The sequence below is a fragment of the Acipenser ruthenus genome, chromosome 11, assembly GCF_902713425.1.
Source record: "Acipenser ruthenus chromosome 11, fAciRut3.2 maternal haplotype, whole genome shotgun sequence".
Lineage (NCBI taxonomy): Eukaryota > Metazoa > Chordata > Actinopteri > Acipenseriformes > Acipenseridae > Acipenser > Acipenser ruthenus.
The window spans coordinates 29,637,024-29,654,803 of NC_081199.1; the positions used below are offsets into that span (position 1 = coordinate 29,637,024).

The following is a 17,780-nucleotide window of genomic DNA, read 5'->3' on the forward strand; positions in this document are numbered from 1 at the left end:
ATATTTTTATATATATATATATATATATATATATATATATATATATATATATATATATATATATATATATTATTCTGTATGCCCTGCTCAGACAACTTATTTCATTCAAAAATTAGATTTCTATGGCCACTTTAGTACACCAAGGTTTTATTACAAAATGTGTATACTACCCGCACTCAATGATTTCTGTGAATTAAAATAATGTATACTGAGTTAGAAGGTGTATTGCATAAAACAGTGCATAAAACAGCAGAGACTGACCGTGTTGAAAAAAAAAAAGAAGTGAAAGTTTAAAAAAAATATCTTTTGCACCTCTAGGTTCTCCAGCCCCATCAAGCCCCCCCCCCCCCCCAAAAAAAAAATACAAACCCCATTCTCTGCCCAACTGAAGGATGCACATGCAAAAATTCCACCATGTATTTACTTCAAATGCAGATTTTGAATAAGCTGCACTGGGAATGCAGAAGAGGCTCAGGCAGCACAAAACCGTGCAGCAGTGCAAGGACAAATGCACAAACAAAACCGCGTGCTGCTGGAGATCTCTAGAGACCAGAGCTCATGATTACCTCAAAGCATGCATTGCTCTTTCACAAACAACACAGCGCTGGCTGTCAATTGGTGAGATGATGAGAGTAGAGAATTTACACCATTAAGAATCAATAAAACATTACTCACAGCTTGTGTGGATTACAGCTTGTTGGAAGACATTAATTAATAAGTCTGCTTAAAACCTGAGGATAAAGAGCCCTCACTTTATCAGCATGATTGCATGCCTAACCACAAAGCCAAACATACTTTAATTAGACATGTGACAATATTGGGGAAAAAGGACTAAAATAAACAGATTATCAGCAAATATTAAAATTCAAAATATAATTATAATAACTGAAAATTATTATTTTAATTTCTCAATTAAAAAAAAAAGCATTCATTTTAGGTTTGAGAACACTGCTATGCATTTCAGAACCCAGAAAGGTACCACTTCACAGGTCCTAGCCTACATTTATAAGGTTATTTATCTACTATTTTAAGGAAAGCTATACTTTCCAAATATTGATTCGTTAGACTTAAAGACTGGCTTTGTCTATCATGTTAACAAGGTTAATTAACATGTATTTCTACTGATAGGCTCTATGGGGTGATGCTTCAGTTGCAGTGTGGCAGGCTGTTACTATCCAATGAATTTAAATTACACACTTCTGTCTTGTCTCTCTTCTCAGCTAGTAAGTCTGTTTCAAATTGTACTACTGAATGGAAAAAAGTTAATATAATTCAAAAGTATTGAGGCAGGTTTTAGATTATCCCTGACATTTATCTAGTAAAAGAGACTATTAACTTAAAATTTGTTGGCTTGCTGTTTGCTAAGTAAACAAGGGGCAGCATGCAATACCTTGTAAGGATCTGCTGTTTAAACATTAATACATTTAGTGGGGATCTAAAACCTGTTTAGCTCTCCACTTTTAATAAAAGATTGTCTGGATTCAATTTCCAAACAGGAGTCTACTTGAACCTGACTCTTGCCAGTACACTGAATTATTAAGAGGCTTCAACTGTAACAGGAACACCTGCTCTACACTATTGCACCATCTAGTCCAGAGGGATTAATAATGTCACTGTCCAACATTCTGGGTACAGTATTCTGTGAAGCCTCGTCTTCAACAGCTCCTTCTATAAAGAATTAAACTATATATTAATTTGCATGTATTTCAAAATGTAACCCTGTTTGACCACTATTGAAAATGTCGGGAATGGTCTGTTCCTTTATAAAAAGTACTGGATTAAATCGATACATACTTTTTTTTTTTTAGAAAAAGCTGAAGTAATGAGGGTGTTTTGTTTATTAAAATCAACACTAATTGACACTATGGCAATGCCATTTTCTCTTTATACACTTAACCTTTTTCAGTAGTTAAAATATCCACAGTACTACTAATTCTAAATGTTAGGGTAAAACAAAAAGTTACATTTACAGTGCTACCCTGTTATAACGCGACCCGTTTTAGTGCGGAATCTGTTATAACACGGTTAGGTCGTGGCTCACATTTCCCCCATAATGCAATTTGACTTACAAAAGTTGGGTTTTATTGTTGTTTTACATTACTGTATTTCAACCCTCTTAAGTTGAAACTGGGACATATAGTACTTATAAAGCTCCCATGCTTGCACTCTGTTTTTTTTTTTTTCTAAAAGTAAAAACAAACTGTCCGTTAATGTTACAAAACAAGTATGAAACAATACAAGTGTGTATAAACATCATTAGATTCTGTGTTATTTATTTACAGTTTACATAAGAGTGGTGTAAATTTTAAACTTGTGGAATAGCAGACAAGCAGCTGTGTGAATGTGCAAGACTGTTTGTTGTTTTTGGCGTGGGTCAGGAATAATCGTCCCAATAAACCGTGGATTCAAGTACCTGCAAATTCTGTGTGTCTCCTTCCTCCATTTTTCGGGCGAAACATAAATAACAAGGTCTCCAATTATGGACCCCGACAACCGCGCTATAACTGGTTAGCACTTTATTTTATTTACTCTCTGAAAACTGTCTCCACCACACAACAAAGCAAACCAACTTTAATAACTTTACGTGGTCAGATAACTACACGTCTAATTAGTGGAGGACTAGTTCTTTATATTATGCAACTATAAATGTTTGCTTGGGTTTGGTACAGTACATGTAATGTTATTTTTTTTTCTTTTACGATAGGAGGAACCTGTTGCCTAGAAAAGGGTGACACTGTAAATACAGCTATCTCAGACAAACTATAGCTGACACAACTGAGCCAATATTTCTCCGAAAAATATTATAGGCAATGCTGATATAAAAAAGTGGTGCTCTGATGTCATTTTAACCAGTCTAATTAACTTTAGATTGTTTGAATCATATTTGTATTTTATTTATAGCATATACTGTATATTTTAAATTAATTGGTTGAATACAATATTAAAAAAAGTCAAATTATTCTGTTATAGTTTATGGATTTAACACTCATGAAAAGTGAGGAGGCACAGACTAAATGTGTTACACACAGTATATACAGCTATGGTAAAAAGTATTGCATCACGATATAGAATTAACACATTTTGCTTCATGAAGTCGAATGAAATCTGCTGAATAATGTTAAGTTAACATATTGAATTACATGGCACTTTATAGTTTTCCATATATGGTATTTAATGAAAAACTGACAAATATAACATTTAAAAAATCTAACATGAAATACTGTACTACTATTATGGTTTCCGGTAGAGTTTTGTGATATCATTTTGTAGTTTCTTTGATGACATGATGTTAAATAAAAGATCAAAATTATGTTCATAAAGTTTTTTTTTTCAGTTTTTTTTTTTTAATTATGTCTCAATTCTAAAATTCTAGGTGATGCACAACTTTTGGCCGTAGCTGTGCGTATGCCAAAAACAAAAATATATATATATATGTGAATGTTCATTGGGTTGTCAAGATAGGATACAATGTTGTAAAGTCTGACACATGGCAAGCCTCACTGTAGCCCAGATGCTAGGGTGGGGGAAAATAAAAATAAATTAATTATTACTGAATTTTGATGCCTACTGAAAAAAGAGAGTGCACATATTCCAGCTGGTAAATGGTTACGGAAGAACATTTTTTTTTTAAAGTCTATTTCAGGTCACATCAATCTCTAATCCACACTCGCAGCATCTGCCGTTGAAATGAAAACTGCTTTCGGGTAGATAAAGCCTGAAATCAATTTTATTCACCCTAGTTGGGGGGGGGGGGGGGCAATGTCTGTAGCTTCAGCATACAGGCAGCATTGTGACAGCACAAACACTTTCCAGTTATTGGAAGAAGCAGGATAATGATTTTGAAAACAAGATGGGTTAATAGAAAGCTGAAAGGATGTTTGCAGAAATGAAAACAGTATGTTGGATGCAGTCTCAAATGGGATGCAACAGTGTATAAACACAGTTCACAAACTTGGAACAAATATTACTGAATACAAAAACAACTACCTACTGTATTTTACAAGAACAGCTTTGCACACTGGGGCATTACATCATCGAAAACAACAGCAACAAAATCAGACATGTACTTACTGTGTTAAAATTTGGGAAGAGTCCAACAGCAGAACTAGTATCCATGGGAAAGGACATAAAAGGTTTGCTATCCAATGAGGGCTGCATCATCAGGGTAGGTGTTCGCACAACTGCAGGAAATGTGCTGCTATGGCATGTACTTCCTGCTGGTGAGGAAAGAAAATGAAATTCATTAGCTTGGGAGCAAGAGTCTATTCATAGCACATGTGAAAGAATAAATTATTACTATCAAAAACGCTCACAGAAATGACAAATTCTGAAGCGACGAATTAGATTAGTGAAAGCTAACTCATCATTTTCTAAATGAAGCAGGACATTGCCCTGCAAACGGCTAAGTTGGGATTCTGAAGAGACATATGGTGTGTGAATCATCCTGGCAGGTAGAACGATTGTGTCTCTCGGTTTGCACAATCCAACGAGCTGAAGAGGCTGGGGACCGGCACCTATTAAAGCCAGATGCTTACTGAATACAAGCTGGCCTATCAAATCAATGGAGATGAAGGGCTACAGGGACGTCATGCAAATCTGGGGCAACAGAGGTTAGACAGCCTCTCAGATTAGTATTTATTTATGATATTCAGTTCTATTGAACTCCAAATTCAATATAATCACGTTGAAATACACAGACGCGTTATGTACTGCTGCAGCAAAGAGTTATTTAACTTCGGCAACAATTTGACAGCAAAAATGATGAAGAAAAATACCCGCATTTTAATAAATACATTATGTTGTAAGTGTATTGCATTTTTTGAAGAATACACAAATTATTCTATAATCATTTTTGTTGGGACACGGTTTATTTATTTATTTAGTGTTTTTCTGTACTTATTTGTTCCAGTTACATTCTACAATAAAGATTCAATTAGCTTCAATAATTGATTCAGAATATCCTTTAGAACGTGGGTAACTGCATTATAGTTACACATATCTATCACATTACAGTAATTAAAACGTGTACTAGCTATAATTGTAAAATACATTTTATTAGCTGTTTTATTATTAATGAATAGGATTGTTTTAATAGTTGGATGAAAATGTATTTTGATAAACACATTGTCAATGATGATTTTGTTCACACATTCAATTTATTATGCCCCCCATCCCACTGCACAGCAGAACACTGTAGATGAACACTGCAGAAGACGTTTCTGACTACAAACATTTTTTCAACAGTGCTCATATTTTCCTAAAGTGGAATGTTTAAAGCTCTTCTTTGCGCCACATTATTCAAAATAGATGAACATTCCATGGAAAATAAACACTGTTAAAGTGCCAGTATGATATGAATATAGTTAAAAGGGCAGTTTGAAAATAGACCATTTTCACATTTTGTCCATAGGTATAACACAAAGGCATTCTTCTATGTACTGTTTTGTTTTAACCGTCCTTTAAGTGCCAGATGTTAAAATGTGTGCCAAAATGTATCAGATTTCTCCTGGTGCAGCTTGAATTTCTTAAATAAGCTCAGTACTTTTATTTGGTCACTCACAACTATCTTTAGCTGTAAAACATAAAAAGATAATACGTACTTGCACTGATGGGTCCACATGTATCTCTATCTAATACAGGAGTTTACAAATTACAAAAAATAAGGTGCAGATAAACAGTGGAATCTCTTTATATCTAAGAACCAGGTTTCCCAAACTAACAGCTAAGGTGCAGCAATAAAGCAAAGTATGCTGGGAGACACTGTAAACAAACTCTGAAGACCAAGACATCATTTCCAATCTGTTTAAAAATAATATAAAATCAATTTGTAATTTACTGGTCCAGCAATTAATTTGTACATTAGTTTGCAACTTTATGTCTTTATTTCTTTGTTTTTTATGTGGACAACTTTTATTCATGTAAATAATTTCAATCAAGTAAGTAAACCACAAATAAAACAAAATAAATCAAATAAGTACAAACAGGTATTTACAATTAACTAAACATGGTAATAGAAAAAGACCTGGAGTCTTAATTTCATATCTGAATTTACACATTGTTTCTCTGCACTTTTCTCTTACTCAAATGCAGTTGCCTTCCTGTTCTCCAAAGCATAAGAATTATCATAATGTTTCTAAATGTAGCACCAGGTGCTATAAGAAACCATAGTAAATGGGCCACCATTGGATGTTGGAAAATCTCTTGAGATATTGTATCGTGTGCAGTATGTCTTCCAAAGGGTTGTCAGGCTTGTTCTAAATGTAAATATACCTTAACTCTCCAAACTTTCGAAATTCTTTCTGGAACCCTATTGGGTCTGCATCTGGCACAGGATCTATTCCTTAACACATCAACACCTGAGATTCTTTGAATGACACATTCTCAAAGTTCATTACCTTTATAATTAGCAATTACATAGTTATATTACATAACCCAATGTGACTCTCATCACTTAGAATACACTGCCATTCCAACTTGCAATAGCCCAACCCTATTCCAACAGGATTATGCTTCTGTTAAAGGATAATGTCACATGTCTTACTCATATTAAAAAAAAAATATGGGATATAGCACCTTGTACATTACTTGCTGATCTGCTACAATTATATAAATCATCTTTTTTATGACCTTTACCTGGGTTATTTATATTATAAAAAAACAGAAAGTTCCTATGTTATTTAGATATTTGATTACGCTTAATTATAGTCAGCAAATGTCTGTGGATTTGTACAGTACTCAATGAAGACTGTATCTGTGTATAATGTGTAATTTTAGTGGTGCTATTACACATGGAAAAACATGTGCTATGACTAGCGCCAAGTAGACTTATAAAAAAGTTTGTGACTTACATTATACAATGGAATATATATGTGTTCATTCTTCTGTGCATGAATACATGTCCATAACTGTAACTTATTATGACTTCGTGAAAAATTAGTAATGTTCTCGTATGGCACCAAAAATCACTTTAAATGGGCAGGATGAAAAGAAAAGCTAAATAAAAAAAAGAAAGAAACAAGAAAGAAAATAAATGTGACAGGTAATTATAGCTGTTGATTAAAAATGCCAGCTGATTGTAAAAGACGTTTATATACTGATGTATTATACTATTACAAACTCTACATGGTATAAAAAAAAGTGTCAAATTCTAGGAATGTAAATCAGTAAAGGTTATTCTCACCTGTTATATGTTAGTAAAAATATGAACAAATGGAGGTGTAATGATAAACTAATGTAACAACACAACATGTATCCCGATATTTATTCATTCATTCATTCATTCATTCATTCTTTAACCAGGACGTTAACCCATTGAGACCGAAGCCTCTTTTACAAGGCTGACCTGGCAAGATGACCACAGAACAGGCAGCAGTAAATACATTTTATAAAACCGAAAACAGATAAGTGTCTACATGGCATACATCAATGATTCACTTAAAACACAACTTTAAAAATAATAAAACATCAACATTCAATGAGGCATCAAAAACATTTACAAATTGTTAATTCATGATATCTACCCTTTAAAATAGACATAACTTTAGCCATTATTCTATGTTTATCTGGTAAATTTTGGCTACCGATTAGAGGTACAATCATATCCTTAATATTTTTGTCCAATCGATTCCATTCCATAGGCGCACTATAGCTGAAGGCCGTTTGACCAACACAAGACCTCCCTGTTACTTGATAATTAAGTGGAAGGCTAGATCTTAAATTATACTTGGCTATATTTGCCTGTAGCATCAAACCTAGATACCCTGGTGACAAGCCTATTAGTTTTACACACAAATAGTATCCAGTGAAGCTGTCTTCTGTAATCTAATGAAATCCACTTTAAATAAGGATGACACCCTAATACACATCTGGTGCTTTATTCATTAGCTGAGCCAACCTTTTTAATTGTTCAACAGAGGCATGCAAGTACAAAGTATCACCACAATCAAACAAAGGAAAATTACAGCTCTTAATAACTCGGTTTCTACTTTTAAGCATGACTTTTTTTTTTTGCTGTCGATAAATAAACCCAAGTTTTTGTGTAATTTTCTTTTAAGTAGTGGAAATATGCAAATCAATCCCCTGACAGACATTATCAATATACAATGATAATAATGGGCCCAAAATAGAGCCCTGCAGTACACATTTTTTCAATCTCTAAAACTGAAGATCATTTACCCCCTCCCTTTACTTGTTGATTCCTATCATTGAAGTAACCACAGGACCAATTTACAGCTTTATCAGATAGCCCCAATTCCCCCAGTCTCTCACATAAGTGATCTACAGTATCGAAGGCCTTATACAAGTCAATAAAGACAGCAGCTGCCACCTGCTTCCTATCCAAGGCATTTGCGATATCATGAACCACTTTGGTCACTACTGTTACTGCCCCATGACCAGATTTAAACCCTGACTGGGTTGGGGACAACAGGTTGTTTGACTCACTAAACACTTTAAGTTGACCCAATACCACTTTCTCCAAGCATTTTGCCAATACAGACAGCAACGATATTGGTCTATAATTAACAACTGATTTTAATGATGGACTATTTTGTTGAAATCATGTGGAGTAAATATTATCATTCATCGATGCACAATGAATCGTTACACCCCGATTACAAGATGACTGTTTCACAGCTGATTAAGCATTCATATCCAACTGACAAAATCATTTCTGTCCTAACTAATGACAATTACACTTCTAAATACTGCCTAATTGAGGTCAACCTTACCAAGAGCTGTGGCTGTGTGGGTTTGCAAAGATACATTTCAAAAAACTGACAAGAGGGAAAGATAAAAGTATTAAAAGTTTTTTTTTAAACAAAATAAGTTAAAATCTATAGGTGGATTGCGTGCTAGAATTGGTTATTGTACATATCAGCATGTAAAAGATACATGCATTATTGTTTTCTACTGAAACCATAGTAAAGTAGTTACTACTCAATGCTGCTGATCACAGTTCTCAGTCGGTATTTGTAATCATCTGAGCACTATCATCAGGAAAAATCACAACTTGTTTTGATCTTGACTGTGTTGAGTCTAACTGAGTAGGGTTATTGTTGACTAGAGGTTAGGGATGATTAAATGAGTATATAATGGCAATACAATTGCGAGAATGGAAGATCTAAAAGCATTTTTAAAATTAGGGTCTCAAGGTCAATAACACAGTTGCCAAGGACAAGAAAATCTATTAAAAGGTATTTTTTTTATATTTGAGAATTCCTATTACAAGGTGTAATTCTGACACTGATTTTATGTATATTGTTTGCATTCTGCTGACAGAAATCACAGCGGATAAAAGGTATAAAACACATTTACCTTATTTATCATACAAATCCCTTTAAAGGCAAGACTATGACCACTGGTGCCGCTGTGAAATAATGCTGTGTTAACAATGCTGAATTAAAGTGAATGCAGCATGAAATTGCTCTTTTCCCAGAACACTCTGCCTCCAGTCACCCAATCAAATCTGTATGCAAATGTACCCCCAAATACAGATGCTGACAGAAGAAAAATGCAGTCACTGATGTTCATTAAGATTACAAAATTGAGCAGATGTTGGTCATTTCATTAGCAAGTACATGCCACAACTTGCTTTGTCAAACAAATATTATTTGAAACCATTTTTTTTCTTTTGGCATTTATTTTGCATTCACAGTTTAAGCTTATATCTGGCAAAGTAAAGTACAACGTCGCATATCCAACCCCCTGTTGACTAGGGTATAGGCGGATATGTGAAAATGTCGGATTTGCGAACATCTATAGAAAATGATTTACACATGCATAAATAGGTTAGTGAACAAAAACAACACTCAGACTGCTTTAAACACATGAAAATTATTTGCTTTAAAAGTAAGCAAACATAAACAAGATTAATTAGGTTACAATACACAGTGTTGCTATGCGGTTTACTATAAGCCATCTCCACGCAAAGCTTTTAAAAAAAATACAAAAACAAAAACGGTAAATTTACAGTAACCTGCAACTAATGGCTTCTTTCTTAACTCTAGAAGTCCCTGCCTCCTGGTTCTGCTTTCTTAATATCTCTGTCACGGTACTTTGCGCTCTTTCTTGATATTGCCAACAACAGCCGATAAGCAGCTCGGTTTGAATATTGCATCGGCTATTTTAAACAAAAGGCCGGTAAGCATTGCATTTATGAAGCTTGCTTTGTTTAATTCAAATGCATTTAAAAGCTACAACAACACACTGCCAATAACTGCAACCGTGCGCTCCATCATATAAACACATTGCACAAAAAAAGAATATAACACAAAGTGCACAACTGGTCTATTGAAACGTCACTGCTATACACAGTTGACTGACACACACACACAGCCTGACTCTCTTAAAGGGGAACGCACCAAAAGGCTGGTTGCTATAACGCTTTCTTTCTGTTTCCATCGCGGACGCTGCACTTGCTGCCAATACCATTACTCTCGTAGCCAAATTTTTATATTTATTTATTTATTTAGCGAGGTGGTTAATTGATCAGGGCGGTTATGTGACAGTTGGATATGCAACGTTCCACTGTACTGTATTCGTGTCCACTCGCAGAACCTTTTCAATTAATGAAGCTATTCACTCAACCTGTGGGGCCACTCCAATGAGAACACACTGTTATTAGCTCCATTAGATAAGATAAAGGTAATGTATCTGGTTACAGACAACATAATTACAAACTGGTATTTTTTTTGTTCCATCCAATTGGTAATGTATACATATTTACAGTAAGTGACAAGCAACAAAGCTACCTAGCTACGAGGAAGGCAGGTAAGAGGATTTCTGGAAAATGTGCAATAGCCAGTCATAAAAAAAAACCCCATTGTGCACATAACATGTCTTTAAAAAAAACAATTTAAAAAGCACTTACATTTCGGAACATTTCTACAAAATATGTATTCATGAATAGCGTGAATGTCTGTTGCATATACTTTACTGTATATAATTAAAACATAATTTTAGCATGAGTATAGTAATATACTACATTAGCACTACAAATAGTTTTGCAAATTAGTGACTTAATTGACATAAATAATAACACTCAGTTTCATATCATTTCATAGCAAGTTGCTTTATGGGCAATCATCTAGTATGCAAGCAGAGTATTCTCAGCACATAAGCCATTCAAATTATATAGCAAATGCAAAAAGTGAAGTCTTGCAGTATATTTACCTATTATTTAACCTTCCAGTAATGATTCCCCTACACAAGGATTTAATCAAAAGTGCATTTCATTTTTCATGATGAAGACAGTGTTGCTGGGCTCCACATAAGCAACTTCTAAGTTCATTACATTGCCCATCTTGAGAAACAATTACATTGAGCACTTGCCAGAAAGTAGTCAGGCAGCTAGTTAACACTATGGAAAAACAGCTTTCTAATAGATAGCTAGGTTTTGAAGTCTTAAAAAAAAGCCAATCTAGTTGAAAAAAGACAAAAGAAAAACCAGACAGTTTGTAATTCCAAACAATAAGGTTCAAAATACACTTGCTGTATTAGCAGGAACATGTTACCAATCCACTGGCATAATGTAAGGGTATTAAATGCAAGCTGCATTTTCCTTAACTGAACCAACTGCTTAATGGGAATATATCACCAAACTAACACTTATATATTGTTTAAATAGCATGTTAATATATAGTATACATGAACATTTCTAAACAGATAGCTGTGTAAAATTAGGATTTGCTGCATATACCCATATGATTCCAGGAATTCTATCCACTCTGAGACTTGCTACAATGGGATCATTTCCAAAAAAAAGAATTCAGCTGTTTTGGATTAACTGGAATGACCCAGTCTCTAACGTAACTTCTTAACCACAAAATTGTACCCTATTTTATTGCTGTTTTATTTTAAACCATATAAACTTTGTTGCTATAATTTACTAAGATATTCACTGTCCATGGATATGACTAAATTCAGCTTTATTTCTTCATCTGTGTTTATAAAACTGTTAGGAGCATATTGTGAACAGAATGGTAATCAAAGTAGTTATGCCACCAGCTGCACTTTAAAACACACGCACACACACACACACACACACACACACACACACACACACAAATAATTACAGTACCTAACTCCAATAAACCAAAATCAAATAAGTGTGCTCAACTGTTTAGAAAACCAAGGGGTAGATTTTCAAAGACGACTAAGGACTTTAGCCGGGTGTAACTCAGCTTTTGTCAGAAGGCGTTTGGACGGGGGTCTAGTGTAAGAGCGATTTTCTAAAGGGTCTAAATTCCCACGTTCTTAGACGCCCTGCCCCGTCTATCAGCGTCTAGTCGGGTTTTAGCTCATTACCATATTTCCGTGTGATTTTCAAACATTTAGACTCTGTCTAAACAGTCATTTAGGCGTCTAAAGTTAGACCTGTTCCAATGGCGTGTAGAGCACATCTACAAAAAGATGCCTGCTGCTGTCACTTGCAAGAACACAGTGGAATGCGGAGAGTGGAAAGAGATGAGAGTTGATGAGAGGGAGACAGGTGTGTTGTAATGGTTGCAATGGTTGTAAACATTATGTGCATTTATCTTAAACAAATAGAGGAGTCAAAATCATGTATTGATTGCTCAAAAATAATTAGGTTTGTATGTATATAGTTCATCCCTTACGAAAAAAATCTATAGTATTACTATAAGATCCTACAGGATTTCTATAGTGCCCCATAGTATTCCTATAATATCCTATAGTATTTGTATAGTGTTTCTGTTTCTACTACTTCGTTCTGTAGTGTTAATAATAATATTTACGATAGAATTCTATAGTTTTTCTCTATAGTATGTCCCAATTAACTAAATTTTACTATAAGATTCCTATAGTAAAACCATAGAATTCTTGTCATAAGGGATTATATGTTAATTTATGTTTGCCAAATTCGCATTTTCTGTGTTTTCTCATCACATTAGTTTTTGGAGTTTACCCAAAATTACACTCATGTTTTTATTACAGGAAACAAACATGGAAAAATCAGAACAGTACCAGGTTGATAATGCGATCAATAAGCATGACAAAGTCTTCATGTAAAGTCTGAACAATAACAGACATTCAAAAGGGTTTAAGTAAATTATCAAGCAGTATTTATGTATTGCTACAGGGTACAGCATACCAAAAAGTTTTGATTCAAATTAAGTTGCACTCTAACACAAATTTATTTTCTCTGTCCCCTTTGCATGGGGGAAAAAATACTGTACTTTAAAAATTAAATGGTGTTCCAATGCAAAGTCTGATGCTTTTTTTTTTTAAATACACAGAGAGTATCATAAATGAAAAGGTGAGATATTTATCCAATAACAAAACAGAAGTCGTCTCAATTGAGAGAACGCATCACTTCCCGTTGATCTGCATACATTGTAATATGCAAAAGTAATTTACATAGACGGCTACCTGACTAATGTCTAAATATTTGAAAATCACTTCTCTTGACATTAACTCCGATGCTAACCTATGAGAGAGGTTGGGCATTGATGCCACAAATAGTAAACTCAGACGTTAACGGATGTCATTCATCCAAGTCATTTTTGAAATTCGACGAAAATGTAGTCATCTAAGATGACGTGTAACTTTTGGACATTTGACTAAAATTTTGTCACCTTTGAAAATCTACCCCATAGTGTCCTTTTCCTAAAGACAAAAAGAAAAGCAGAAAAAATAATCAGTTTTTAAACTATCTGAAAACAATACAATAATGATGCACCACATTTCATAGTACACTCTATTACCTTGAATTCAAAGATATTTTGTACAAAAAATGGAAAATTCTGAGCAAAAATAATAATGTTACACCAAAACGCCATAGCGTACTAAATGAAGCCTACAGCAAGTTTCCATCTGATAATATATTGCTAGATCTCCTCCCTATAAGACTGGAATGTAATGTGCAAAGCATGTGTTACTGGAACTGACGCAAGCTAGGGCAACTGCAGATTACATTACATAAAAAAAAACGAGTTAAGATATTGATTCAACTGTTCTCAGTATGAGAACCATGCGGATTGGCATTTTGGGCAATCCCTGTATTGACAGAAATTAATGATCTGGCCGACCAATATTTGGCACACAAATTGACAACAAAGTCTTAGGCTATTCATCTTAAGATTTTATGGGGGATATTCTGATGCAAATTACATAATTTGAAAACTCTTGATGCGCAGAAACCAGTTCTACATCAGTTTCTTCACAACCCTATATCACAATATTGGCAAAACAATTAAAGCAATGACTGATTGAACCTTTGACAGTCGGCTCATACAGCATTATTTCATATGTGTACATGGTTAGTGTGAGAACAGACTACCAGGGATCCATGCTTGCTTTACATGTGCAATTTCATAAGCTCTTTATAGAGTATGAGGCCTGTACAACATTTTTTCCCCACTGCAGTAAATGAGGTAGCAGAATTTAAATATTTTACAAACTAATAAATCAAATCATAAATCACAAGGGCACATTAACATGATTGTATTTTGTGTCTAAGCCCTTTTGACCTGGAATGCAACTTGCAGTTTGACCCATATTTTATCAAGGTTTATATCTCAGGAATTCACCTAAAGATCTTCCATGCATGTACGGCATATTTCTTTAAACTTGTACTGTATTGAAATTAGGATGCTTAAAAATGTAATTGCCAACATTCATATTAATGAACAGATTTGAATGAGCTCACTGTAGAGGTGGAAGATGAAAGAATTCAGAAAGTTCCTTGGCCCTTTGGGGGGTACTTTTGTATCATACCTTTATATCATATCTAGAAAAAACATGACTCACAGTATGTTCAAGATATTGTTTAACAATTGAGGGTAAAATAATTACTGTACTTATACCAAACAACCACCACTCGTTATATCGCCCCTCGCTATACTGCGGATTCGGATATATCGCGGTCATGGAGTTGGCTTCCCATTTTTACAGTCTAACTGAGCATGCCTTAGCTGCAATAACAAAGCATTAATATCGTACTGTTACCATATACACACACATTGCACAATAACACAAATCAAATTAAATATCTACTGAAGCGGTTTTTATTTTAGCCAATGAGGTGTTCACTTAGGCAGTGGCGTCATCTCCCTAGCAACAAGCCTCCTATGTTTGGAATGGGTTCTTTCAACGCAGCGGGTTTGTGCATTTGAGAAAGGAGATGAAAACTCATGAAATTAATTGGAGACTTAAGTTGATGAGAAGCAATTACCCTCCGCAGTATGAATTAAAAAGGTGTGCTGCTTTTTATACGAAAAATGACAAAAAGCGGGTTGAGTAGAGGATTTATATTGGACCCGGCGTCCTAAATAAAACGAGGGAGTTTTTGTACAGTATTTGTTATTAGCCTATTTGTTTTTCTATGGGTCTCTCGCTATATCGCGGCCCTCAATCTATAGTGCATTTATATTGGACCCCGACACCCGCGACATATTGAGTAGGTGGTATATGTTTTGCAATTACTACTACCACAGACTAATGTATCCTTCTTTAGAACATTAAGTAAAAGGGAAAACTGAAAAGACTGGAAAAAAGTTAGTTGTAATACTCTTAAACCCTCGGTTTAAATGTACATTACAGTGTAAATGATACAGTATATTAACCAGTGGCATAACTTTGGGTTCAAAAGTGTGTGTGGGGGGACATTTTCTGCAGCTGAGGCATGCATGAAGATTATTCTATCTGAAATAATAAAATATGTTACAGACAAGTACAACAAAGCATTGCATCCCTTGTATGTCTAATTAAAAGATCCATAGAAATTCCTGCGGCAATCATTCAAATACAATTGTTGGCACAATGTTGTCATGAGTGATGAGTGTGGCAAAAACTGCATTATTCAGTCGCTTCTCATGGGATTACAAAGCCATGAATTCAGTCTTCGAAGAGCACTGAAGCTCCACTCAGATCAGATCCCTTTAGTACAACTGGCCCCTGCTCAACACTGCGTTTTTATCTTGTTTTGTATCTTTTCACACATGAGATTTTACAGTTTCAGCAGGTATATGAAAAATCTCATTGCTGTAGCTAATTAAGGTAGTTAAATGAAATAAATCACATCTACACTGGCAGTCAGAGCTACATGCTCAAAATATTTATTTTAACTGGGATACTACTCTCTGAAATTTACAACAAAGTGCCAGAAATTGTGAAAATAGATGCAAAATATTACAACTCTTTCAAAAACACATTTTGAATACTGTAAGAGGTCTTAAACCACACCAACAATTTAGGTTAAATATTTCTCTTGAGGGTTGTCTATAAACACATGACATGCTTAGTACAGATAATTCTGTTAAGCCAGTTATAAAAAATGTACAACTAAAACATTACATTCTACAAAAGTATGTGCAGTACTTGGAATGCAGCCCGGAGCAGTGCTTTACTTGGAGAATAGCGGTAGACCAGTTCGAGCACGTTTCCAAGCGCTTAATGTTTAGCTACGTACATGAAGTATCTGTTGGTATGATGACCATCTTAACCAAAACAAAATTACCTATATCATGCAAGGAACAGTTTATTTTCATTCTCCAAGTCACCAGTAAATAATAAAAGAATATGAATCAGTACTCTTAAAAACAGATATAAAAACAACTAATTTCATGTGCTTACCTAAATGTGTAGTTTAGTCAGCACAGCAGCACTCTGTACTCTAAACTGAAGGTAAATATTATCTTCATTTCAGCACAATTTGTAAAGATGCAGGCTTGTAAGCAGCATGAAGGTGTTACAGTGTACAGTTAACACAAAGCCTTCATTATTCATGCCTACCTAGAATTACCGTAAAAGGATTGCCTGAAAGCTGATACCAGGTGGGCGTATCACCAGATCAAATATAAGCATACTGGTGTTGATTCAAACATATGCAGGTATATGTGTCAACAGTGCTGTATTCTTAACATTACAATATTCATGCTTAGTTTAGTTTATTCACTTTTTGCCCACAGGGACAGCACAGGTACATCTCAATACTGCAGCACTAATACAAAGAGAAACCTAAGTAGACCACTCAGTAATAAACAATACAACAACTACTATACATCCAAAGTAATATCAATAAAAATACACATATACACACACATACATATACATATATTAAAAGAAGATAAAGATATTTATATTTTTATAGTTTCATTACCACTAAAACTAGTTCACCTCAGACGCAGATGACGCAGTTTTAAACCGGGACAGGCTTGACAACGACACAATGGAATCCTGAAGGGCTGTGCCAAAGAAAGAATAACGACACAACTGATGGTGATAACGACTGATGGTCAGAGCAGCTCTATGGAGTCCTCTCAGCCCAGGTCTTTTACGATTACAGACTGACAGAGGTAGAACACAGTGAATGCAAAACCTTATAGAATAGGACCTTCTTCCACTTCAATGGTTTAAGAGAAGAGCAACTAAGAAGGTCCTCATGAGTAGAATTCCAATTCCAGTCATTCAGTACAACCCACAAGCTTCTTAGTATTGTATTTGTGACCTATTGCACTGTAAAATAGGTCTACCAAACTATTGTAAAGATGTGAAATAACATTTGGAGGGGCCTCTCCAAAAGAACACAAAATAAACCCCAAAATTCTTCTCACTTTGCCGCAAACATAAATCGGCATGGTGTGACCACAGCAAATTATGAGATACACCACCCCCCCCACCCCCCACCCACAGACAAAGGCATTATAGGAGCTGGTTTCCTGGATGGGGAGATAATCATACATTTGGTTTTAGAAATGTTCTGTTTCAAATAATTAATTCCAAACCAATCATAAACAAGATTTATATCATGTTGAAAAGCT

At 34.7% G+C, this 17,780-nt stretch overlaps 1 protein-coding gene across 1 annotated transcript in view; it reads right to left on the reverse strand.

The window, feature by feature from the left end:
- LOC117426369 (zinc finger protein 385B-like) overlaps nt 1-17,780 on the reverse strand; it is a 65,989-nt gene that overhangs the window by 16,000 nt on the left and 32,209 nt on the right. Inside the window, 1 exon segment of the mRNA XM_059033621.1 lies at nt 4,072-4,217. Within this exon segment, the coding sequence (XP_058889604.1) occupies nt 4,072-4,217 (146 nt within the window).